A 27,439-nucleotide genomic window follows, 5' to 3' on the forward strand; every position below is an offset into this window, starting at 1 on the left:
AGAAAAATAAAAGTATTTTTAAAGTTGTAAAGTTCATCTTGGAAAGCCTAACAAAATTGTCCTTTTTTTGAATAGGGAAGTATATTTGAAACTATACTTGAATTTGATTTGAATTTGGCTTAGTTTTGAGAATTAGAAATAGAAAAGGATTTGTTTTTGCAAAATCTCCCTTCATTCCTTTTCAGCCCAACTCCAGGAACCGGCCTGACCTTCTTTCCTCCCCCTTCCCAACTTGACCTGCTCGGCTTGGCCTGCTTGGCGGCCCTAGCTCGCCCCTCCCTTTCTCTTTCCCGCCTCCTGATTCTTTCTCTTTCTTCCTGCACCGGCCCATTCTACGCTGGCCCGCTCCGCGCCTGCCTATGCTTCGGCACCGTAGCACCTAGCTCGATCTGTCCCCACACGCGTCGCCCCCTTCTCCCTCACTGCCCCGCTGGCCCACTCGTTCAGGCACCCACGCTCCCCTTTCCTTTCTTCCCCGGCATGCTCCTTTCCTTTCTCACTCCTGCCGATGGCACACCACCTACGACAAGTCGTCGGTCCTCCGCGCATGCAAGGAAGGCGACCAAATCTGCCCGTCTCCCACTCCCCTTCCTTCTACCACGCCTCGCCCTGCCTATAAAGCTTTGAGCCACACCCCTTCTTCTCCCTTTCCTCTGTCCACGCTCAAGCTCACCAGCCGCCGCCGTGATTCCACATTCCGGCTCCCCAAATCGCGACGCCGACGTGTACCAAAGCTTCACCTTGTTCTCCTGCCCCCGTAGGTACAGTTAATTCCAAGTTTTGGTCATGGATTGCTCAGTTTTTCCTCACCCGCCCCCTCTCTCCCTCTTCAGCCACCGCCGCCATCGACCCGTGCCGTCGGAGACCTCTCGGACACCGCAACCACCTCGATCTGACTCGCGGTGAGCTCCCAAACCTCCTCGTCCCCTTCTTGTCTCGGTTAATGCCCTAGAACGCTGTATCATCAAGCGTCCAAGTCATCAGCCAAGGCACTGCCATGGGACCACCGCTTCGGTGTGATCCCCGTCCTAGTCTTGCCTTCCGTTGAGTTCGTAGGACCCCACGCTACGCATCTGTGCCCTTGGCTTGTCTCGGGATGGCCAGAATCATCCTCCTGATGTCCGCCGCCGTGCTACCTCGCCACCGGCCATGGAAAGCTCGTCGGAGCCACCGTGCTGTCGCTGGAGGTTGACCCGTACACGCCTACGCCGCCTGATTCACGATGAACGGTCAGGATTAGATGATACCGGTTGGATCATAACCGGTCCACCACAAGCCGTGGACTCGGCCCACGGTGCCACGTCAGCACCCACATCACTGGCCACTGCGCACGCGTGGTGCACCGCACCAGTCCCCGCATGCCACATGTCGGTCCAGTCAGCCGACACGGTCAACGAGTCAAGCCGTACGTATTTTGCAGAAAGCCCTTATATTTTTCGTGAATCAACCCACAATCCGTAGCAGTTCAAAATAAATACAAATCAGCCCTGCTTTTATTCATTTAGGACCCTATAGTTTCTAGAAATAGTGTGTACAGTCCAAAACATGTGTAAATTCAGATTTTTAATTGTTTTAATTCAAAAATGAGTTCGAGTTATTTACAGAAATGCCATTGAACCTTATTTCATGCGTAACTCTTGCATTTTAAGTCCGATTCGACCCGATCGAATTGAGTTAGGACCATATTTATGTTTTCTACATGTTTATACTACTGTTAGGCATGTTTTCAATATTTGAAATTCATGGGTAGATTTAATCTATTATTTAACTAAAGTAAAACTTGTTTAAATCATAACTTATTCATTTTAACTCCAAAATAGTCCGTTCAAGTTGCGTTAGATTCACAACGACGAGATCTACGCATTAGTAATAGTGTTTACTATATTACTATTTTAGAAAAAAAATCATGGTTTAAATCATATCTTGATTAATGATTATGCAACTAGATTTTATAAATAAAATATGATTTGTTTTACTTTAGTTTTATAATTCAAATCTAAAATTGACTTAATTCAATCTATATTTTTTATAAAATATCTTTTATATATGAATTCATATAGTTAACATAAATGAAGCCTATAGTTTTCTTTTCCACGTATAAAGCAAATCTCTCGGTAGTTGTATCTTTTCAACCGTAGCTCCGATTAGCGTGCCTCTCGCGACTGTGTGTTCGTAGCGATGCGTAGAATCATATTTCAAACTCTTTTACTTATTTTTCTATGATTGGTGTACTATTCTGATATAGATGCAATTGTATTCTATGCATGTATGTGTATGGATATTTGTGTGGTGTTCTACGATTACGTCTAGTCGATGAGATATACATGGTGATCCAGAAGAAGAAGGATGTTCAGGAATAAAGCTTACCGAAGGATCGATGTGTAAGGATCCATGTTTTTGCTAGTGCTTAATCAAAACCATGATCTTGTAACTTGACTAATGGTATATGCAGTAAACATTAAAACATGACTTTTTAGTAACATGGAAACAGGGGCTGGAGTGTTTAGCTACTTTCTAAATGCTTCAGATTCCTCTCCGTAAGGACTTATCTGTAAGCGATCATCCAGGACTTACAGTACAACTATGAGGGCTATATGGCTCTGGCTTTAGCTCAGTATGAGAACCTTTTCTAGCTTGTTAGTGGTTACCTTTATGGCGCAAGAGGGGCTCCGACGGGTATGATCTCGGCCTGCCAAGTGGGTGCACTTGTTAGTCACTCCTTAGATGGGAGTTTATGCTTATTGATGGGGAAACCTTAGCGGCCCTAACTTGTTAGACGAACCTTTGAAATGCTTCATAGTGAACCCTGCTGACCTTCCTTGAAAGTGGGTCAAGAGATTAGCTACCTCAGACGAAAGGGTAAATCATGACTCACAGTGAAAGTGTACAACCTCTGCAGAGTGTAAAACTGTTATAACAGCCATGCTCACGGACACTAGCGGCCTTGGACCCTTATGGAATAGAGATGATCACTGCTAGTTAATTGTACTAATAATTAATTGTTTATGCTATTTATTATTCATGTTTACCTGATCATGTGTTTATGGGAATGATAAATTCTTTGCCACTCAATTGCTTAAAAAGATGACCTATTAAAGCTAATCGCAGTAAACCAGTGTCAGCCTTTTGAGCCTCATGAACCCCATGTTATGTTGCTGAGTATGACATGTACTTATGCTTGCTTTACTTTTCTATACTTTGAATAAAAATCCCGGATGGGTACCAGATTGCTAGTCTAGAGGAATTAGGCTTGTGGTCAACCAGTCAGTCATCTTTGTGGATTTGGAGTCTTCGCCTGAAGATTGGAGTCGACTTTCCACTGTCTATACTATGAGGTTATATTCCTTTTACTAATAAGTTATGTAATAAGTATTGTCTCTTGATATTACCCTTATTTATGGCTATATGTGAGATTTGACTTCCTAGGCTCACATATAGTGTGTATCTGGTTTTGTCTTTAAAACCGGGTGCTGCACTCGAGGAGGAGCTGCTTCCCTTGGTCGGTCGGGATGCACTTCATGAGTACTCCCGACGGACTTTGCTTGTAAAGTTCATCACCGATGGCGACGAACGTCTTGACACATCGAGTGATTCATCATGCTTTAGTCCTTTTCGGTGGGAGAGCCTCCTCAAGGAGGTAGGCGAGTAGTGGTGCTCTCTAGTCAGCCTAATTGAGTGCCACCATGGTGACGTCGGTGGGCGACGTCATCGTGGAGGCGCCAAGGTTGGAGCCCCCGAGCACTTGGTCAGGGTTGGGGCACGTCGGGAGGTTGGAGCCCCTGAGTGCCAGATTGGTGTCGTAGCATGTCTGGATCGGATCCTCTAGAACACGGGCAGACGGGTCGTGGAGATCGTTGATGAGGACCTCATCTAGAGATGGAACCCGCCTGGCAGCCAATTTTGTGAGGAAATCGGCGACATCATTGTCCTTTCAGGGGACATGATGTAGTTCGATTCCTCGGAACTTGTCCTCGAGCTTGCGCACCTCCTAGTAGTATGCTACCATGAGAGGGCTCTTGCAGGAGGACTCATTCATGACTTGGTCGATGACCAACACCGAGTCACCGTCAACGTACAACCAAGTAGCGCCAAGCTCGACAGTGATGCGTAGTCCGTTGATGAGGGCCTCGTACTCTGCGGCGTTGTTTGAGGCCAAAAAATGAAGACAGATCAAGTAGCGAAGCCTGCTCCCATCTGGGGAGATCAGAACCACTCTAGCCCCCGAGCCAGGCGCCATAACCAACCCATCAAAGTACATTATCCAGTACTCATGGGTGACGTCCGGGGTCGGGAGCTGGACTTCCATCCATTCGGCGATGAAGTCGGCGAGAGCCTAAGACTTGATAGCAGTGCGAGGGACATACTTGATGTCGTGACCCATGAGCTCGAGTGCCCACTTGGAGATTTGTCCCGTAGCATCGCGGTTGCAGATGATGTCTCCCAATGGGTGCGAGGTAACGACTATGACCTCATGGTCGGTGAAGTAGTGCAGGAGCTTCTAGGTCGCCATCAGCACGGCGTATAGAAGCTTCTACACCTAGGGGTATCAAGCCTTGGCGTCGATGAGTACCTCACCGACAAAGTATACCGATCATTGAACCTTCAAGGGGTGTCTCAGCTCCTTCCTTTCGACTGATGAGGGCGGTGCTCACAACAGTGGTTGTTTGCCGTGATGTAGAGGAGGGATTCTCCCTGTTCGGGGGCGACAAGAACTGGGGCCGATGTCAGTGATGCTTTGAGGCTTTCCAAAGCCTGCTGTGCCTTCTCTGTCTAGACAAATGTGTCTGCCTTCTTGAGAAGTTTATAGAGAGGCATCCCCCGTTCCCCTAGTTGGGAGATGAACCGGCTTAGGGCGGCCAATAGCCGGTGAGCCTCTGTATGCCCTTGAAGTTGCGTAAAGGGCCCATGTTGGAGATGGCCATTATTTTTTTGAGGTTGGCTTTGATGCCGCGCTCAGACACGATGTATCCAAGGAGCTTCCCCTTTGGAACTCTAAAAACACATTTTTCGGGATTCAATTTGATATTGAACCTTCAGAGGTTTGTGAATGTTGTGACTAAATTTGTGATCAGGTCACTAGCTTGAGCCATTTTCACCACTATGTCATCTACATAGACGGTGATTGTTTGTTTTAGCTGCTTGTCTTGGTTAGGCTGTCCAGGCGGGTCGATTTGGTCGACGAAGCATCGCTGCATGCACCGTTGATAGGTGGCACCGGTGTTCTTAAGACCAAAAGGCGTGGTTACGTAACAGTATGAACCATACGGGGTGATGAATGAAGTCGTGAGCTGGTCGGACTCTTTCATAATGATCTGGTGGTAGCCTGAGTAGGCATCTAGAAAGGCGGGGATTCCGCATCCTGAGGTGGAGTCGACTATCTAGTCTATGCGTGGCAAAGGAAAATGGTCCTTTGGACATGCCTTGTTGAGGCCAGTATAATCAACACACATTCTCCATTTCTCGGTCTTCTTTTTCACAAGAACATGATTAGCTAGCCAGTCGGAATGGTATACCACTTTGATGAACCCGACTGCTAGGAGTTTGGTGATCTCCTCGCCTATGGCCCTGCGCCTCTCGTCGTCAAAGTGACGCAAGCGTTGCTTGGTGGGCTTCGAGCCCGGGACGAGGCATAATGCGTGCTCGGCGACCTCCCTTGGTATGCCCGGTATGTCAGAAGGTTTCCACGCGAAGACATCACAATTGGCGCGTAGAAAGTCGGTGAGCTCGCTTTCCTATTTGGTCGGGAGCTTGGTCCCAATCCGCACCGTCTTGGTTGGGTCAGCGGGGTCGATCCCCACCACCTTGGTTTCCATAGTCAGGTGGAAGGCACTTGTGGAGGTTGGCTCATTGCAGTCTAGGACTGCTGGAGTCGACAAATTCTTGAGCTTCAGGAGCTCGGTGGAGTTGATGATGGTAGTGGCGAGCTCGTAATGCTCGCTGTCGCACGTGTAGGCGTGCGAAAAGGTGCTACCCATGGTGATGACGCCGTTCGGTCCTGGCATCTTCAATTTGAGGTAGGTATAGTTGGGGATTGCCATGAACTTAGCGTAGCATGGCCGTCCCAAGATGGCGTGGTAGGATCCTGGAAAGAACACCACCTCAAAGGTGAGGATCTTTGAGCAGAAGTTGGCTCGGTCGCCAAACGTGATGGGCAAGTCAATCTGCCCAAGTGGGTACGCTTGCGTCCCTGGGATCACACCATGGAAGGTAGAGCTCACTAGGTAGATGTCTGACCAGGGGATGCGCATGGAAGGTAGAGCTCACTAGGTAGAAGGGGGTTGTTAAAGGCCCGGTCGGACTCTAAACTGAAGGGTCGAGAGTGACGGGGGCTCTAACGTGCGCTAAGTATTAGAGCGTATGCTCTGCGTAGCTTTAGAGTTCTAGAGCTATTGAGCTATTCAAGTTCTCAGGTTGAGTGCTCGAATCGTCTAGCTTTTCTTTTTTGAGGAGAGCCAGATTCTGAATCGCCAGATCCGTTTTTAGGAGAGAGCTCATCCCCTTTTATAGTCGAAGGAGATGGCCTCTTACAAGTCAGAGAAAGAGAGAGAATGTATACATGCGCTACCTAGTCTTGTTGCTCACGCTGTCGGGTATGAGACGGTCATCGGCGCCCATAATACTGTTCATGTCTAGATGCATGTGGCAGGCTCTACCGTGTTCGCCTCGTATGGCAAATGTCGGCGCCTACAATACTGTTTGGGTTCTGACACGCCTGGAAAGGTTGCATAGTGCCTTTCTGGCATGGCCTGGTGGCACCGTCCTGTAGGTGCACAGGGTATAGCAAGGTACGTTCCTTGGTATTACGGTTTGACTTGAGCGCCTTACCTTATCTACTCTGTCTGATCCCCGGGCCTTCACCGAGCGGGCATCCCTGGTCGGTCATTCCGAGTCGGCCCCGACCGTGTCGGTCGGGGAAGAGCTGCAAGCAGAGGTCCGGTGTATCCCGGTCGGAAAAGGAGGTCGGAGTCGGATTATGTCCCCACCTTGGCCAGGCCTTCCAGTTGGGAACCGGATCGTTCTCCCGGCCTGTCATTAGGTATCTGGGCCGTCCCGGGAGGCGCGCGTTGTTGCTACGCCGTCTGTTGGGCCGAGTTTTTGCTGGAAAACGGGCCCATTGGGGACCCCGGGTTCATGAACCCGACATTATGTGAACCCCGTCTCTGACACAAGGATATTATAGACGCGCCAAAAGATGAATCATCTATGTTATCTTTAATATGAGACGGTCTCTTTTAACCACTAGGTCTCTGATATCACACACTAGAGCAAAGAGAAAGATGAAGCCATTAAACGAGAGTAAAGAGAAAGAGCATCGATCAAATTAATCAAACACCATCTCGAACTCAGCCAAATAAGGATAAAAGAATTTACAAAAGAAAAATGACGAATTTTGGTGTCACGATGGCCTAGTCGTCTAGAGCTTGAAAACATATTAATTAAAAATTTATGAACTCAAAGTAAATATAAATCAAGACATGACTCAATAAATGAGTGAGGAATATATATGTATATATATTATATATATAATACTTTTTTCCCCTGCTTGGACAATGTAACATGGCATGTTTTGGTGGATCCTGGCAAATGAGATTGATGCTTCCAGCTCCTTCTAGCTCATGTTTTGTTTAACAAAAAAAATATTAATAACGGCGGCAGTAGTAGCAGGATAGCAGCAGCTGAGGATTGGAAATAAAGTTGGTCAGCTGACATGACGAGTTCGAATTGAAGGAGTAGAATATGCGTCGTCCACGCGTGATCGATCCTATGCGTGCGTGTGAAACCTTTGAAATCTTGCTCGATCTGAAAATAAAAATCTTAGCGTGACAGGGAAACCATTGGATTCTTGTGCCGAACGACCTAGCTAGAGAAACCCATGAATGAATTATAGATCTCAGACGGCAGGCCGGTAGCTTAATTAGAACGAAGCACAGAGACTTTGGGGGCAGCAGTATTAGAGTAATGAAAAGCTGCTGCTGGTGCTGGAAATTAAAGTTTGTCTGTACTTCATCAGGATGGGAAACAAACTGCCGCCCTTTACACTGCTTAATTATTCTTGTTCTTGCAACGAGAGAAGAGTACTCAATTTGAGGCCAGAACCAGGAGTCGTCCGAGTATACTAATCAGTTTGTTTTGACCTACATACGGTGCAAATAGTTTGAACAGCAGTGTCCTGCAATATACAAAAAGCATTGTTGGTCAGGCAATTTCCTGTAAACTTAAATTTATATCAAGTTTTGTAAGTTATTTTTTGGAAAATAAAATCGATCACCAATCGATTTGCAACATAATTAAGCTTGACATTGATAGACTCATTACTGAAAATGCATTCGTAATGTGTAGACTTTTCATTTAAAGGTTATCATACTTAGAACAAACCTAGATGGAATCAAATTTGAGACTGAATGAAGTATATTTTGGTAATGGTAACATCATTCCCTACACTCACTTTGTCCATTATATTAATCAACATTGTGATTCCTAGCTAGAAGTATTTTGGTTATGATGTATGTATGGTTCATTAATATAATGGACAAAGTGAGTGTAGGGAATATATTGATAGAAGTATTAATTAACATCAACATATCCTTAGCTATAAGTATTTTGGTTATGAATATATCGATACAACTTATATATCTATCTATCTATCTATCTATCTATCTATCTATCTATCTATCTATATATATATATATATATATATATATATATATATATAAGGACGAAATAGCAGTATATGTCGATCAATCGTGTCCACACAATGCGAGATGACGCAGCTGGGTGATGGAGGATGGATTCATTATCGGCGTACGTATAGGCCAACGGTATGGTGTATTCTGGAGAAAGAGGAGTAGCAAACTTTTGAGTTCACAGAAATATCTCATGCTCATTAAAAGGCTGCGTGTTTTTTTTTATTCGGGAAAAGGAAAATAGTGCGGATGCGGCGTTGTGCCTGTACTGCTTGATATATGAAACCTCCGCCGGTTGCAACCACCGAATCTAGTATTCTAGCTTCTCAAGCCATGCCCCACCCGCCCATGGTGCCCCAAAAGGAGCGGCATGAAGCGAGACGGCACGGCCCCTTGTCTACCGCCGGTGCCGATGTTTCTTGGTTAGAGAGAGCTGTTAGTTGATCTCTACCAATTGGGCTAATTGGGCTATTGGGTCTGCGTCCTGATCGGAGACGCCTAACCCTAATATGGTTGGTGAGCTCCCGTCACACAACACCATAAATAGGAGGTGGGGCCAGGACATCAAGCACGAGGTTCGCCTGAGCCGCCTAGCACCCCACATACAGTCATAAACCCTAATCGATCACAGAGGGGGCGCTGCCAGCGACGGAAAGCGCCACCACCGGCCAACGCCGCCGCTGCACGTTGAGCGGACGCGTGCTCTGGCCAAGGGCGTCGTGGCCAGGCCACTCGACGGCGGCGCGCTCACCCGCTAGGGAGCGTGCGCCGACGAGGGGGCCGGCGCCGATGCCGACGCCGTCATCACCTCGCCTCACTCGGTGTCGTCGCGGGGCTGAGAAAGAGAAGGTGGAGAAGATAACGGTCAGATCTAGAGTTTCGGGAGACTCTCACCGCAGCGCGTGTGGGACATCAGAGCACCGCCACCCAGACCGCTCTACGGCGGCGCACTCACCCGCCGGGGATCGGCGAGGGGATCGGTGACGGTGCCATCACCGCTTGCTTTCGCTCGGCTGCTACTGCTCGCTGCGCTGAGGAGAGAAAGGGGCGCGACGAAGAAAGAGAAAGGAAAGAGCCAAATGAGTTAGGGTTTCGGCGCCGCGGCCGGCCGAGGGGTTTTGATCAGCCGAAATCGTCGCCTGGCCGTCGAATCTAGATGGACGACTGAGAGCATGTCGGGCCAGATTGAGCCCAGGCGGGTGAGAGTTTTCCCGGCCCAGGCCCAGGTTGCGGCCTGGGCTCGGGGGAGGCGCTGTGAGCGCCTGCGCGTGTACTGCTACTGCAGGCCGGGCCGAGTACTGTCGCTGCTTACTACAGCTGCAGACCAGGCCAGAATGAACAGTAAATAACTTTTGAAGTTTATTTAATTTTCAGATACAGATTTGAATGAATTTTGATGAATTTCGGAGGTTTAAAATTTCTAGTAAAATTACACCAACGTGTTACTTTTTTCCAGAAAGTAGATATAAACAAGAAAATACTTCTGAAAAGTAGATAATTATTATTTATTCATGTTTCCGCTGCAATATTAAAGTTTATAATCTTCTAATTAAATTTGAACAAACGGAGAATTTAATTTGAAGAGTAGTCAATTTTAATCAGTAAATTATAATATTGTTATTTTTCTGACCAACGTTGATAATAGTAATATTATAATGTTTAATCATAAGTTTTCCATGCATTAATTCTATTTCTGTCCAACGGTGATATATAATTAGTGTATAAGAATATTGTATGTTGTAATTTTGACCAACGTTAAATTAAAGCATGCAATTATAATGTCATATTTTCTCACTATCTCTCTGACGATGTTTTCAGAACTCAACCCAATGGCATTCATCTCGCGAATACCGCCTCTAAAAGGAGGAAATTACAGAGTATGGCGAGAGAAGTATGAGCTCGCACTTGCACTGTCTGATAATGACTTAGGCCATGTTTGGTTGGGCTTTTGGCTTTGGCTTTTGGCCCCAAAAGCCAAAAGCCCAACCAAAGGGGCTGCTTTTGGAGGGTGCTTTTTCAGAAGCAACTGCTTTTCCGTAGTTCATTTTTGAAAGCTGGTTTGACCCTGCTTTTGGCTTTTGGCTTTCTGTTTTTCGAAATTGGTGGAATAAAAAGCTCTTCCATAGTTGTTTCAAGAGAGATAAAGATAAAAAGTATATTTTATACTTGTTTAATCAAACAGCTTTCAGCTTTTCTACAGCTCACAGCCCACAGCAGCTTTTCCACAGCTCACAGCCCACAGCAGCTTTTTCCCATAGCCACAGCTCAACCAAACAGGGCCTTAGCACTAACCTCCCCGTGTCCTACTGAGCCAGTGGGCCCGGTGAGCGAAGAAAACAAGTTTGATGCTGATTTCACTGCTCGGCAGCGAGATCATGCAGAAGTGTGGATGAAGTATGATCTCGAACGCAAGAAATGGGACATATCAAACCGCAAGTGCTTGATGGTGGCTAAGTCCACAATTTCAGATGCTATAAGGGGGTCTATCCTAGACTGTGATACTGCCACGGAGTACCTAAAGAAGGTGGAGAGTCAGTTCACTGGCTCTTCAAAGGCTTATGCTAGTACATTGATCAAGAAATTGTTCAATGAAAAATATACTGGTGGCAGTATCAGAGAGCACATTTTGAAGATGGGCAACACGGTTTTGAAGCTGAAGCCAATGGATTTGGGGCTCAAGGATGAGTTCCTGATTCATTTAGTTTTTGCTTCCTTGCCAAAGGAATATGAAACCTTTGTTGTCAACTACAATATACAGCCCGACAAGTGGAACATAGAGAAGCTCATCGTAATGTGTGTTCAAGAAGAGGAAAGGCTGAAGTACTTATAGGGTGACTCTACTAACCTTGTGAAGGACAAGAAAAAAACTTCAATAAGAATGCCAAACCTCAAGGGAAAGCCCCTCAGACTGAGCACCATCCGAAGAACAGCAATACTCAAGTTGAAAAGGATCAGTGCAAATAGTGCAAGAAGCTTGGACACTACCAGAGGGACTGTCCAGACTTCCTGAAGAACCTGCTGAAGAGATGTGAGGATTTCATTACATTCATAGATGAATCCTTGTATTTAAGTTATACAAAATCTACTTGGTGGATTGATTCAGGTGCAACCGTTCATGTTGCAAATTCATTACAGGGATTCCATACAAGGAGGACCCTGCAAAGAGGAGAAAGAATAATTAAAGTAGCAAATGGAGTTGAAGCCATTAGAGATCTTTCTCTAGAATTAGTTGATGGTTTTCTACTTAAGCTTTCAGATGTTCTATTTGTACCCTCTTTGCGAAGAAACTTAATAAGTGTTTCAAGTTTAGATGATGATGGATATGATTGCCATTTTGGTAATGGCAAATGTCAGATTGTTTATAATAATAAATATGTTGGTCTTGCCTTCCGACAAGACAAGCTTTATTTATTATCACTTTCTGAGAATGTGAATGATGTAAGTACTGAGAATGAGAATGCTTCCTCGTCTATGAATGCAACAAATAAGCGGAAGAGAGTGCATGATGTATCTTTGAAATTATGGCACTATCGTTTAGGCCATATTTCGAGGGGGAGAATAGAGCGATTGATTAAGAAATCAATTATTCCGCCTTTAGAATTTTTAGATTTAGAACAATGCATAAATTGCATAAAAGGAAAGTATGTTAAGAAAATAAAGATAGATGCCAAATAAAGCGCAGGAATTTTAGAAATAGTTCACACAGACATCTGTGGTCCTTTTTCTGTGAAGAGTGTGTATGGTTATGATTCATTTATAACATTCATAGATGACTATTCTCATTTTGGCTATATTTATCCAATTAAAGAAAGATCGGAAGCATTAGATAAATTTAAGATATTTAAGGTTGAAGTAGAAAATCAGCACAACTTAAAGATTAAGGTAGTAAGGTCTGACCGTGGGGGAGAGTACTACGGTCGACACACCCCATATGGCCAAGTTCCTGGACCATTTGCAAGGTTCTTACAAGAAAATGGCATAGTAGTCCAGTATTCTACACCGGGCAAGCCTCAGCGGAATGGAGTAGCTAAAAGACGTAACCGTACCTTAATGGATATGGTGAGAAGCATGATAAGTTACTCTACCTTACCGATAAGTTTATGGGTGGAGGCGTTAAAAATCGTCATTCATATTCTTAATCGAGTGTCAAGTAAGTCGGTGCCCAAGACACCGTATGAGTTGTGGACAGAAAAGGAACCCTCACTAAACTATTTACGTGTGTGGGGTTGTCCAGCTAAGGCAAAAGTATTTAACCCAAACATAGGGAAGCTGGACTCCAAGACAGTTAGCTGCCATTTCATTGGCTATCCAGAAAAGTCAAAAGGTTATCGCTTCTATTGTCCTGACAGATAAACAAAGTTTGTAGAAACAAGACATGCTGTCTTCTTAGAGGATGATATGATCAGGGGGACCATGGTAGCGCGAGAAATAAGTTTAGAAGAGAAGTGGGTATATGTGCCCACTCCTATGGTTCAGGAGCCATTCTTCTCGTTACCTGTTGTTGTTGTACCAACGGTGCAAGATACTGTAGTAACAACACCTATTGTTAGTTCTTATGTGGCAACAATGAATGAACATGAGGAACCTGTCCTTTAGGATCCCCAAGAATCCGTTGTCACACATGAGGGAGAGCAACAACAGCCTCAAGTAGAACAAGCGTCATCTAACGAGACCCCTAGAAGGTCTCAAAGAGTCAGGAGATCAGTCATTCCTGATGATTATGAAGTTTATGAAAGTGAGGAATTTGAAATGGAGGGTGATCCCACCTTATTTGAAGAAGCCGTGAGAAGCGCTCACTCATCCAAGTGGCTTGAAGCCATGGAAGATGAAATGAAATCAATGAAACCCAATGGAGTTTGGAACTTAGAAACAATTCCTAAAGGAGCCAAGATAGTAGGCTGTAAATGGGTCTACAAAACTAAACATGACTCCAAAGGGAATATAGAAAGGTTTAAAGCGTGAATTGTGGCGAAAGGTTTCACACAAAGAGAAGGCATAGATTACAATGAGACATTCTCTCCAGTCTCATGTAAGGATTCTTTTAGAATCATAATGGCGCTTGTAGCACATTACGACTTAGAATTACATCAGATGGATGTAAAGATGGCGTTCCTAAACGGGGATTTGTAGGAAAACGTTTACATGGCACAACCGAAAGGTTTTGTTGTGGAAGGAAAAGAACGCATGGGATGCCGCCTGAAGAAATCCATTTATGGATTAAAGCAAGCTTCAAGACAGTGCTATTTGAAGTTTGATAGCACAATAAGAAAGTTTGGGTTTCAAGAAAATGTAGAGGACAATTGCGTTTATGCAAAGTTCAAGAATGGAAAATACATTTTCCTAGTCTTGTATGTGGATGATATCTTGCTCACTAGTAGTGATGTTAATCTACTACTAGAAATAAAGAAGTTCTTGTCCTCAAAGTTTGATATGAAGGATCTCGGTGAAGCTTTGCTCGTCCTAGGAATAGAGATTCACCGAGATAGAGAAAAGGGGGTTTTAGGATTATCACAAAAGGCATACTTAGAAAAAGTTCTAAAGAAATACAATATGCAAAATTGTAAGTCTTCACCTGCTCCCATAGTCAAGGGCGACATATATGAGGAATTTCAATATCCCAGGAACCAATATGAGATCAATCAAATGAAAGCGGTTCCATATAGTTCAGCTGTCGGAAGTTTACAATATGCTCAAGTGTGTACTCACCCTGACTTAGCTTTTGTTACTGGGTTGCTTGGCAGATATCAGAGTAATCCAGGAATAGAACACTAGAAATTAGTAAAGAAAGTTTTATGTTACCTGCAAGGTATGAAGGGTCTCATGCTAACGTACAGAAGATCCAATTCCCTACACATAGAGGGGTATACAGATTCTGATGATGCGGAAGATGAAAGAAAGTCCACGTCAGGATACATATTCACTCTTGCAGGAGGAGATATATTGTGGAAAAGCTCAAAGCAAACCGTCACTACATTGTCCACAATGTATGCCGAGTTTGTAGCATGTTATAAGGCCATAGAGCAGGTGAATTGGCTAAAGAAATTCATGCCCGGGTTGAAAGTGGTAGACGACATACATAAACCACTCAAGTTATACTGCGATAATAATCTAGCAGTATATTATGCTCACAACAATAAGTCAAGTGGTGCTGCCGAACACATTGACATAAAGTATTATGTTGTGAAAGACAAAGTCCAGGATCATATAATTAGTCTTGAGCATATAAGAAAAGAAAAGATGCTCGCGGATCTGCTTACAAAAGGCTTACCACCCAGCGTATTCAGAGAACACTTAGTCAGCATGGGTTTAAGGGAAAGCCTATGATTCCTGAATAATAAGGGCCTAGTTAAGAATCTGTTTCAAAACAGAGAGGTGCATTGTAGCTATTTAATCTAATGGCAAGAGACCGTGATGATAAGGCACGCTCTATGCACTGATCTGTGATGGAATGAGAACAAGAGAAAGTAAGTAAGTTAAGTTTAAGTTATAAGTGAGATCAAGGGGGAGAATGTTAGTTGATCTCCACCAATTGGCCCAATGGCCTATTGGGCCCTTGGATCAACGGCCTATTGGGCCCTTGGATCCGCGCCCTGATCGGGGGCGCCCAACCCTAATATGGTTGGTGGGCCCCCGTCGCACAGTGCCATAAATAGGAGGTGGGGGCCAGGGCGTCAAGCACAAGGTTTGCCTGAGCTGCCTAGCACCCCACCCACAGTCCTAAACCTTAACCGATCACAGAGGGGGCGCTGCCAGCGATGGAAAGCACCGCCACCGGCCAACGCCGCCACTACACTGCCACCCTTCGACACAGCACCGCCACCGGGTCTTCACCAAGCATCGCGATGGTGAGCCCGTCTTCCTCCAAGGCGGACGATGATTTGCACCCCCTTCACCCCTCTCTCTCTCTCGCACTCTATCTCTTATCTTGTACTAGTAGATGTTCTAAGACTCACTGTTTAAATCAAAAGCAAGTAGACACGCTAGATCTATGGCTAGTGATCCTATTTTAGGTCTAACAAGAGCAACTCTTGCTAGCTGTAGCAACACGCCTGCTTCCAATTTGGATAGTGGAGGTAAAAGAAAAAGAAGTCACCTCTAGATTTATTGGCCTCCTATTTTTCCTCTCCCACTGCCTATTCCTATTGGTCCTCTACTCACCGCCCAAATTTTGAACCACACTTCTTCCTTCCCCACACGCAACTCCACGGTGTGACCTGCACCGATCCTCCACTGCTCGACGTGACCGCCGCAGCCGGGAGCTTCGCCGCGGCCATCAGAGTCCGCCCCTCCTCTCTCCGGGGCCTCCTCTCTCTGGCTCGTCAGGCGGTCCTCGGCGCAAACTGGCCTCCCTAGCGTAGGCGTCTCCTTGGTACGGGCCATCCTCCCCGGCACGAGCGCTCGCCGGCGCGGATGTAGGCTAGCCTCCACGTCGGCCGGCTTCTTCCCTGGCGACTCCCATCCCCGCGTGGAACCGGCCGTCTCCAGGCGCGGGCGCGCCATCCCTGGCGGCGGCCATCTCCTTCCCGCCACGCATCTTCGCTGCCGTAGAGTAGAAGAGGGAGAGGATGACAAAAGGGCCCCATGTGTCATTCAGTACTGGAATGTATTTTAGGTAGTCTGTTATGTTGAGGAGTTGAAAGAAAAAAGTAGGTAGTATAAAATATAGGTGGCTATCCAAACAACCAAGTAGAGAGTCTGATTTGGGTAGCATTGCTGGTAACTAAAAAACTAACTCCAGCAACACCCCTTACTTGACCTCCTACTTTGGATTTGGGTTGTGGAGGAAAAAAAAACCAACTCCAGCAAGCCCCCCTTCCTACTTTTTTTTGTCCGACTTCTTCCCCGCGCAGCCTGCCCCAACGCACCCCCTCCCCGGTGACATGGTCTGCCCCGACGATTTCCTCGACGGCGCGGCCAGGACCGGTGCGCCTCTCCCCGACGATGCGGCCTGCCCTGACGGCTTCCCCGGTGCGCGGCTAGGACCGGCGCAGCCCTCCCCGGCCACTCCCCCACGTGGCTCTACCTCCCTGCCGCCGGTGCGGTTCCCGGCGGGGCACTGCCTGGTCGTGCCTCCCCGCCGCCGGCGTAGCCTCCTTTGGCCACTCCACGGTGCGGCTCCCGGTGGGGCATGGCTCTGCCCCGACGCGATTCTTCCCCGGCATTGCCTCCTCCGCGCCCTGGCAACCTCCTCTAGCCACTCCTCCGGCGGCGTCATGCTCCCATCCCCATGACCGAGTTCGTTAGTGGTAACAAAGAAGGGGTTATTCTCCACAAAGATAGATTTGGGAGGTCTATTTTAGGTAGCGTTGTTGAAGAAAAAAAGTAATATAAAAATGTGTAAGCTACCTAAATAGAGGAGTAAGAAGTGTGTTTTAGGTAGTATTGCTGGAGAGAGTCACCTGTGTATATGTGCCCAGGCCTGGGCCTCGCCGTATACTTTGTGCATGCATGCGGCTCAATGGAAGAGCAGCCTATGTACGCGACTAGCTAGCCTGCAGCTGCAGGCCATGTAATCCGGTGACGAGCGGCGAGAATGTGCCACAGATATTCGGCGTGTTTGCTGTTTGGATTTTGGGTCGATAAGCTTGACTGGTGCTGGTTTGTTGTAAGGAAAAACACTGTTGGTTAATTGATAAATTCTGACCGAAACCAACGAGGGAACAGACTCGTTATTACAGGACCATCACAGCACAGCAGGTTTAAAGCTACTTGCGTGGTACTGTAGCGGTAGGGCGCGCCCCGCGCGCGTATGGTATGCCTCCGGTCAGGGATCGATGGACTCAGGGCGGCCATGACCTGCTGCCGATCGAGGCTGGGGCGCAGGCGCAGCCGGTGCGGGTCCGACAACGCTGTCGCTGACCTGTGTACACCGTACCGTATCCTTCCAGAGAATTCCCGCTGCTGCCGTCCCTGTACGACGTACGCACACGCACGTTCAGCGTTCACTCTTCAACTTCAATCCGGCCGGTCCCGTACTAGTACTAGTAGTTGATAGTAAATTAATAGAGTGTCCGCATCGCCATGCACGCCCGGTGCTAGTGACAGGCCTCCTGCTGGCCCAGTCAAAACACGCGCTGCGTACGCGTCTACCGCCTCCAAGTGTCGGCCTGCGCCGGCGCGCCTCGAGTCGACTAACCACCACATAAAGATGGCAATGGGGACCCGCGACCCGATACCCGATGGGTATTTACTCCATTAGGGTCTGAATATGGACTAAACACACTACCCACGGGTACATAAATGGACCAAACCCTTCACCCATCGGGTACGCGGGTATGGGTATGTTCCAGCAGTCCCCATACCCGTTAACCCATGGGTGAAAAATACCTAGCCCAAAAGTAAACAAGCCCACCAGCCCATAAGGTAAAACCCTAGGTATATAATCTTATCCCCCATTCCCCACCCCTCCCAACCCTATCCCACCCGCCTGATCCCCCGCCGGCCGCCGGAAAAAAAAACACTGCTCGCAAAAAACAACGTCGCCGCAAAAAACAACAGCGCCCCCTCGGCCCCTCGTCTCGCATCGCATCGCTCCAAATCCAAGTGCCAGGAAGTCGCCACATCTGACCCGACGCCATGCCGGCGACGGAGCAAGGAAGCGTCAACGGAGTGAACGGACGGTGATTCCCCAGTTCCCCTTCCCCTTCATAGTTCATATGCTTTGCAGGCGTAGCCGCGCAGAGGCGCTCCACGCTCGTTGCCTCCTTCCCTACACTAACCTGCTCCTTCACTCCAGCGTCAAGGGACATCGTGGAGGTCCTGGAGGACGGTGACCGCCTGAAGCCGTCGGATCCTGTGTTCGTCGACGCCGTGAACACTCTGAAGTTGCAAGATCTGGAGGTCCAAGCTGAAGCTGCAGTAGAGATTATTATATGCTATTATTTGTCTAATTTTATGTGCTCTGTTACTAGTGGCTGTTGTTGAATTGTTGATTTTTATGTGCGTAAATAAACTATTGACGGGTACGGGTGACCCGCCGGATATGATTTACTCGGCCGGGTATGGGTCTGGGAAAAATTCCCCACCCATAGTGGGTATGGGGATTCTGGCGGTCTCAAATTTTTATGGCAGGTACGGGTCTGGAGTGACCATACCCGATGGGGATTTACCCATTGCCATCCTTACCACCACAATTAGTAGCACAGCTTAGTTAAACGCCTAATAATAATATAACACTCGAGATTCGGCCGTACCCATGCAAGATTAATTTAAGCTTGCTCGCCACGAGCCCACGAGCGTGCCCAGCTGCGTCGTGCGTGTACTACGGTGCAGACATGCCCGAGGCGAGGCGGCGCTAACCTGCAGGCTGCAGCCAGCCAAGCCAAGCCACCGCGTCGACCGCCAGTCGCCACTGCTATATATAGAGCCAGCACGGTCGCACGGGCAGACAAGCACAGCACACAGCTAGGAGGTAGCTAGCCCCCCATCAGGCTACGACTAGTGTTTGCTCGATCGACCAGCAGGAGCCAGCCAGCCATGCCGGCCTTCGCGGGGAGCGCAGCGGAGCCGCCGCTGGCAGACAGCTACTACGCGCTGCTCCGTCGCCGCCGCGGCGGCGCTGATGAAGCAGGCGCCTACGCGACGTCGACAGTGCCTTCAGACGACGACGTGCCCGTGGCGGAGTGCGAGCTCCCGATGATCGACGTCGGGTGCCTGACGAGCGACGACGGCTGCTCCTCGGAGGCGGAGCGCGCGGCGTGCACGGCCGCCATCGCGCGCGCCGCCGAGGAGTGGGGCTTCTTCCAGGTGCGCAACCACGGCGTGTCGCAGGCGCTCCTGGACGCGATGCGGCGGGAGCAGGCGCTCCTGTTCCGCCTGCCGTTCGAGGCCAAGGCCACGGCCGGCCTGCTCAACAACTCCTACCGCTGGGGCACCCCGACCGCGACGTCCCCGCAGCAGCTGTCCTGGTCCGAGGCCTTCCACGCCCCGCTCGCCGGCGTCTCCGGGTCCGCCGCCGGCGGCACCTGCAACTTCGGCGAACTCACCACCCTCAGGTTCGTATACGTGCGCAGTATCACTTCTGTTAAGTGTGAACGTCTGCTAAACTACAAGTACCGTGCTTTTTTTTCATTTTTGTGCCTAGTTTTTTTTTTTTGGGAACGAGAACGAGCTTAGTCGTACAGCGCTCGACATGTGTATACCCGCTGTCGATCAGATTCTTGTATTCTATCTCGTCGTGCAAGTTGAACTAGTTCTGCCCAGCATTTTCTCAAGTACCAGGAATAATATCTATACTATAGAAAAAGCTTTCCTATCATCATAGAGGGACTGATGACAAAAAAAATACTTAGGCCCTGTTTGATTTCTATAAGTCAGGTGACTTATTAAGTTAGGTGACTGAAAATCAGTGACTTATAAGTGATGCCTGTTTGGTTGTAGATGACTTATAAGCTCATGTCCGTTAAGTGAAAGGTGTGGGCCCCACGCGAAAAATGGTGGCTTATAAGTTTTAAGCAGGGGTGAACCAGCTTATTTCTTATAAGCAGGGGCGATTTATAAGTTGATGGTGTTTAACAAAATCAGTCACTTATTTCACTTTTTAACTTATAAGTAGGTGACTTATTTATAACCAGGCCCTTATATATGATTCGATAGGGTTGCATGACTACGACGCTGATTAGCTAGTGCGGCGGAATAAGTACTAGTAGTACTAGCTGCCACGACGTAATTTGGCCGGGAAAAGGATGGGCGCTTGGATTTACGGCGGTTAATAAGCTGGCTAGGCACCATCATCCTCCAAAGTGTGTAGTGGCTGCTGGTGGGCTGCCACTGTATAACTCACGTCTGTCTGATGTCCATCAGTGGATACTCATGCAAAGTTAGTCGTTGACCCATGATGAGTAGTACAAATTCATGATTGATTTACTATGCATTTTTTACGGCTAGCAACAATGAGGTTATTATCTCTCTCTCTCTATATATATATATATATATAAATATATATTATATTATTATATATATAAGAACTTTAAATTTAAGGCATTTCACATCAGCGCGCACTCGTTCATCCGTCGTCTCCACCGACTCAGAACCCTGGAGATCAACAGTACCGGACGCGTTACTGTTCATCCGGCGCCCGATAAGTTTTTTTTCCCGATAAGTTTTTATTTCCCCAAAAAAGAAACAGTGTCAGCCCGATAAAAAAATACCCATTTTTTTTTCCAACCTCCTTCCCACGCGAAGCGTGGGCACCCATATAATATAAGTGTGCATGTGTCCTATCAGTGGTCCTCTCTCATGAGTCTAGCAAAAAACTTGGTGAACTGGTGATCACGCAGTCAATCAAGTTAATGAAACATCAGTGGATTTCTTTTCGTCCATATTCTTGTCTTATTTTTCTATTCTTTCTATAGAGTATATAAGAAAAATTTGATATTCCAATAATAATTGGCCGGGCTCGCTCGAAGCATTGAATCTTGTTAGTACTAGTTGCATATTATATAGATAGCAATAAAATATAGGGGGGTTATTAAGGTCTTCAGGTCGGCACAACAATATATTATATTATATTATATTATATTATATTATATTATATTATATTATATTATATTATATTATATTATATTATATTATATTATATTATATATATTTAGGTTGCACACAGTTGTTATATCATATCATATAGGCCGGAGAAAGTAAGGAAGCCACCAGGAGCAGGAGTAGTCATGATCGTGCCGACGTCGCTGTATGCAGGGATGTGACTCGGGAGGTGGCGGGCGCGATGTCAAAGCTGGCCGGCACGCTGGCGCGCGTCCTGGCGGAGGCCGTCCTGGGGCGGGGGCGGCCCGCGGCTGGCGAGCGCTTCCCGGAGGGGTGCGACGAGACGACGTGCTTCCTGCGGCTGAACCGGTACCCGCCGTGCCCCATCTCCGCCGACGCCTTCGGCCTGGTCCCGCACACGGACAGCGACTTCCTCACCGTGCTCTGCCAGGACCAGCAGGTCGGCGGCCTGCAGCTCATGAAGGGGGCCAGGTGGGTGGCCGTCAAGCCAATCCCAGGCGCCCTCATCGTCAACATCGGGGACCTCCTCCAGGTACGTTGTTACGCGCATCATTTTGCACGTTGCAATTGCTGTGTTCAGCGCCGGTCCTACCATGTTGAGGGCCCTGGCGGACTTGTCGCGACGGTCTCTCTGGACCATGTATAAAATCTTATAATATATAGACGCTAATTTTATTTGTGAAGCGAAAACAGATCCAATAATGCATTTTTAATTTAATATGTCTGATAATTATGAAAGAAAAAAATAACTATATAAGTACAAAGTACTATAAATCGGGAATACTATATAAATAATTAATTTGGATTAAAAAATGAATAAGGAAAAAATGCCTAGGGCCTGACATGAACTGAAACAACTGATCGGCAATCTCAATTGGCAAGAAGGCAAGAACTAAGATGTCATCGTTGTGGAGGTGGAGCCCTGCCTAGTCGCCGCCGTCGTGCACCGTTCTCTGGCAGTCCAGCTCTCCACGGTGGCGCCGCTCGTCGCCGCCTCGCCGGCTCCACGTGACAGCGTGTGTGCGTCGGGCGTCGGCGCGTGACGCGAACTCGCGAGTCGTGATCACGATCAGAGTGCAGCGTGACTCATTGCCTCATCTCAGCGTCGTGGTGAAAACTAGGAAAGAAAGCTAAAAAGGTTGACGATCTTCTTGGGCTGGCTGGCCAGTTCTCTACTTCTCTTCTCATTAGTTTGCTGATGCTTAATAGACTATAGGGTTTAGAGATTTGTATACATGAGTTTGAGCCCCTCCCCCGCCAAAGCCCTCCGCCATCGCACCCCGTGCCCCTCCCTAGGGCCGGCACAGCCTGTGTTTATTTGCCGATCCATCGGTCGGTCGTCGTCCTAGCTAAGCTACTTACTGGCTACTGTACTACTAGCAGCAAATTAAAGCCCACACCGATCGATCGATCGTCTTCTGCACGAGAAGAAACATCTATCACTCACAAGCTGTCTTCATTCGTGCAAGTACAGAGTCTAGTATATGATGAACATATATAAGTGGTGTTTGGTTTCTTAAACTAAAATGGACTAAAATGGAGAGAGAGGATAATAAATAAGAGGCATGGGTGTCCCCAATATCTTTTAATCCATTTTAGTCTAATTTTATGGACTAAAGGACTAAAGGATTTTAGTCCACTTTTAGTCCAAGTATTTGACTGTTTAGTCCAAGTAAAATATAGATTTTAGTCCAAAATACTTTTGTCCATGAAAACCAAACACCCCTGTTCCGATTCAAACTCTCTTCAAAAGTGGGGCTTGCTGTCCCGTACGTCCTCGGACACGCACAGCGCGTCGCGCAAGGCTGGAACGCTGTTCATGACGGTACTGCATGCACATGTACTGCTGCTTTTCGGCAAAAAAAAAAAAAAAAAAAAAAAAACCGTACTGCTGTTCCGCCGATAGTTGGAGCCTTCGAGGGACAGGAACCTCACCTGTCCATGCATGATACTACGCACTCACATCTCGCCACATGGTGTATTGCAGCTTTTGCGAGGGAACCAATGGGAGCTCTCGATCACGCCAGTACAGCTACTATATGGAGTACTATAAAGTGATCGCCATTATCCAAAAAGAGAGATTATATAGTCCTAACTTACCTACAATGTAGCAGTAGTTAGTAGGATCATCAGCATCATTCATGCATATGCAAATTATGCATTGTTTTACCCCCAATGTACGGTGGCTTCCTCTTAGTTTTTGGTGTGTGGTTGCATTTTGAAGGCGTGGAGCAACAACAGATACAAGAGCGTGGAGCACAAAGTGATGACGAACGCCAAGACGGAGCGCTACTCCGTTGCCTACTTTCTCTGCCCGTCCTACGACTCGCCGATCGGCACGTGCGAAGAGCCTTCTCTTTACAGGACATTCACCTTCGGAGAGTACAGGCGAAAAGTGCAAGAAGATGTCAAGAGAACCGGGAAGAAGGTCGGCCTCCCTAATTTTCTCGTGTAATGCATGCACGTGTGGTCTACATACGCTTCACTGTCTCGTATCGTCACTTCACTGCCGGTTCAACCTCCGCCCTCCACTATTGCTTCGCTGCCAGATTTTGAATCGGTACAAGAATGATATTGAGTTTAAACCGGCAGTTATATATTGAGTTTTTGGACCATGTCAACGCATGTTCCTTTCTGTATACCTGCAGCTGGAGTGTGTACAATGGAGAGTGCAATAGTGCTGTGTGATATTGGTATAGACATTAATAAGTACTAATTTGTAGCTTATTTTGATGTAGCTAGTAGCATACAAGAATGTAGTAGGATCGAGAGCGTGCATATATCTTTGTTAGTATAACGATCGTTGCCGCTGATAACGAACAGATCGTTTTGTGTTTTTTCATTTCTCAGTGAGTTGTTTTCCTGTATAAGAATGAAGTTACATGTAGGCTGGTGGAGATTTTATTATGGAAAAATTAGCTGTGTAGCATAAGATCGTGATCTCCGTAAAATACCATCGAAAGTTTGATGCTTCGTAAAATACCACTGAAATATTGAACCATGAGCTGAGAGTAGCATTCTGTTAAAATAAAGTCACGGGAGTGACGAAAGCCACCGTTGTGCCCGTATGCGATGTTGTCGCGGATGCTCGCCGCGAACAGGAACGGCTCCTGCGGCACCCCGCAACCACGTGCAGCGCCCGCAGGTTGTGCTTGCGCATGTCCTTTCCAGATAGAACTATAGGAGCACGCGCCAGGACGTGGGCTCGTAGAACTGCTGCACCAGCGCTAGTAGGTTTCAGTGGCCAGAAGCACGCGTCCTTACCGAGTTGAAGATCAAGCACACGTCCGGCAGCAGGTTCCGGCGGCCAGACGCAGCGCATCGCCTTCGCCACCGCCGGACCATGGCCATGTCGGCGGCTTGGACGAGACCGACGAGGCGCCGAGGATGACGCAGCTGCCGAGGGTGGAGCCGAAGTCGGCCTTCCACTTTAGGAGCACGCCATCGTTAGTGCTAGCTCGATGTGGAGGCGCCATAGCTTTGCGGAGCACCTTGGAGCGTGAGTGGTAGACTGGTGGGAGACGTCTGCGACGGGCAGGGGCAGTGGCTCGGAGTGCTAGGAGATGACCGCCGTGGCGGGGGACAGGATCTGGCTGAGCGCGTGGCAATGCCACCGACCAGGACGCGCGCGATGTGCACAACGCGCCGCGCCCGCAGCTAGCGCCTGGTGCGGCAGGGAGCCTGGATGAAAGGTCCTAATGGCTAGAGGGGCTAAATAGCTTATTAAAAATTTCTACAACAACACTTAGCAAACCGGTTAGACAAATATGAGGCAAAGCGAGTGTTTTGCTAGCATACTAAAAATGCAAGCCACCTACCACAATTCTAGTTTCTATAGTCTCTATCCACATAATGGCTATGCCATTACACTAAGTTAGTGTGCTCTCAAAGGCTAACTAAAGAGCCACACTAACCAAACTAATAAGCTCTCACGACTAACTACACTAAAGAGCTTGACAACTAGTTTGCGGTAATGTAAAGGGAGAGAGCAAGATGGTTATACCACCGAGTCGATGAATGAACCAATCAATCACAAGAATGAATACCAATGAAGACCAATCACCTCGAAATCAAATGATGACACAATGATTTTTTACCGAGGTTCACTTGCTTGCCGGCAAGCTAGTCCTCTCGTTGTGACGATTCACTCACTTGGAGGTTCACGCGCTAATTGGCATCACATGCCAAACCCTCAATAGGGTGCCACACAACCAACACAAGATGAGGATCACACAAGCCACGAGCAATTTACTAGAGTACCTTTTGGGTCTCCATCGGGGAAAGGTCAAGAACCCCTCACAATCACCACGATCGGAGCTGGAGACAATCACCAACCTTCGCTCGATGATCCTCGTTGCTCCAAGCCATCTAGGTGGTGGCAACCACCAAGAGTAACAAGCGAATCCCGCAGCAAAACACGAACACCAAGTGCCTCTAGATGCAAACACTCAAGCAATGTACTTGGATTCACTCTCAATCTCACAAAGATGATGAATCAATGATGGAGATGAGTGGGAGGGCTTTGGCGAAGCTCACAAGGTTGCTATGTCAATGCAAATGGCTAAGAGGGTGAGGTTGAGCCGGCCATGGGGCTTAAATAGAGAGCCCCCATGAATAGAGCCGTTGGCTCCTCTGTCCAGTGAAACACGGACTGACCGGACACGCTGATCAGGTTGACCGGACGTAGGACCCCAGCATCCGATCGCCCGATGCTCGCCACGTGTCATCAGCCTCAAATGCGGAGCGCCTGATCTTAACGGCTAGTCTGCTTCGCGCCACATGTTAAGTTGTGATTGGACGCACTGCTTAAAGTGATCAGACACTCCATCACTAGAGTCCGGTCATTTCCAGTAAGGTTCTAGAGAGGCAAAATCATGACCGGGCGCGTCCGATCCACCATGACTGGACGCGCTGGTGCATCTGCTCCTCCTCTTCTCTGTGCACCGCCACGTCAACAGGACCGAACGCTGAACGGTGTTCAGCCAGAGTCCGGTCACTTTTCTTCTCCGAGTCCGGTCACAGGGCAAATCGAGCCCGAGAGCATCACCTTCTTTTATAATTGACCGGACACTGGAACCCTGAGTCCGGTCACATAGAACTGAGCTTTTGGTCACTGTTTGACAGTGAAAAACACCTCCTTCAATTCACCAACTTCTCCACCCTTGCTCAAATATGCTAACCACCAAGTGTACCACCTTGTGCATGTGTGTTAGCATATTTTCACAAATATTTTCAAGGGTCTTAGCTTTCCACTAGATCCTAAATGCATATGCAATGAGTTAGAGCATCTAGTGGCACTTTGATAACCACATTTTGATACGAGTTTCACCCCTCTTAATAGTACAGCTATCGATCCTAAATGTGATCACACTTGCTAAGTGTCTCGATCACTAAACCGAAAAGCTCCTATCAATTTCACCTTTGCCTTGAGCTTTTTATTTTTCTCTTTCTTCTTTTCCAAGTCCAAGCACTTGATCATCACCATGGCATCACCATCATCATGTCATGATCTTCATTTGCTTCACCACTTGGAATGTGCCACCTATCTCATAATCACTTTGATAAACTAGGTTAGCACATAGGGTTTCATCAATTCACCAAAACCAAACTAGAGCCTTCAATCTCCTCCTTTTTGGTAATTGATGACAACCCTTTCACAAAGACATGAATTAAAATTCAATTGAATCTATGTTGCTTGCCCAAGCATATTTACCGTGTGTAAAAGGATATGGACAAGTTTCATGAACCCCAAATGGTAGCAATTGCTCCCCCTATATATGTGCTACGAGTTTGGATTGTAGCTTGCACATATGTTTAGATAGGAAATATATGAGACAATGTCTACCAAATGATGCTAAGGTATAAGAGATGGACCTTTGAAGCGTGATACCAATCGGAGTGCACCAATATACCATCTGTCGGTGTTCCGAGTAAACACCAACGAGTAAATTTGTATTATTGCACGTCTGGCTCGAATGGTGCACTAAGAGGACACGAGGTTTATACTGGTTTGGGCAGAGTGTCCCTACGTCTAGTTTGTTGGTGCTGCTCGTATTACTAGCACTGAAAAGTTGTAGTAGGGGATACAAACGGGCGAGAGAGAGACATGTCCCAAGTCTCTGGTGGAAAGAACGAATGGGTGCCGAGAGCTCGGTCGCTGCTCAGCTATGTGTTCAAGGTTCGATGCTAGTGCTCTTGATATTATGCCGTGTGGTGAACCGATGCCCCTTTAATGGGATGCCCTACTTTCCCTT

General features: G+C 47.3%; 2 protein-coding genes across 3 annotated transcripts; both read left to right on the forward strand.

Moving 5' to 3' along the window:
• The first annotated feature begins 11,073 nt into the window (after positions 1–11,073).
• On the forward strand, positions 11,074–11,514 carry LOC136465867 (uncharacterized). The gene has a single exon (XM_066464436.1). It carries the CDS (start codon positions 11,074–11,076, stop codon positions 11,512–11,514), a length of 441 nt encoding a protein of 146 aa, XP_066320533.1.
• Positions 11,515–18,915: 7,401 nt separating this feature from the next.
• On the forward strand, positions 18,916–24,096 carry LOC136467318 (gibberellin 2-beta-dioxygenase 6-like). Of its 2 annotated transcripts, none has more exons than XM_066465968.1 (3): positions 18,916–19,678; positions 21,336–21,717; positions 23,410–24,096. In XM_066465968.1, exons 1-3 carry the CDS (start codon positions 19,161–19,163, stop codon positions 23,638–23,640), a joined length of 1,131 nt encoding a protein of 376 aa, XP_066322065.1. In that variant the 5' UTR covers positions 18,916–19,160; the 3' UTR covers positions 23,641–24,096. The 2 variants fall into 2 exon arrangements, with proteins under 2 accessions (XP_066322065.1, XP_066322066.1); XM_066465969.1 differs by having other exon boundaries at positions 18,917–19,678; positions 21,378–21,717.
• The last annotated feature ends 3,343 nt before the right edge of the window (positions 24,097–27,439 follow it).

Source organism: Miscanthus floridulus, chromosome 7 (assembly GCF_019320115.1).
Source record: "Miscanthus floridulus cultivar M001 chromosome 7, ASM1932011v1, whole genome shotgun sequence".
Classification (NCBI taxonomy): domain Eukaryota; kingdom Viridiplantae; phylum Streptophyta; class Magnoliopsida; order Poales; family Poaceae; genus Miscanthus; species Miscanthus floridulus.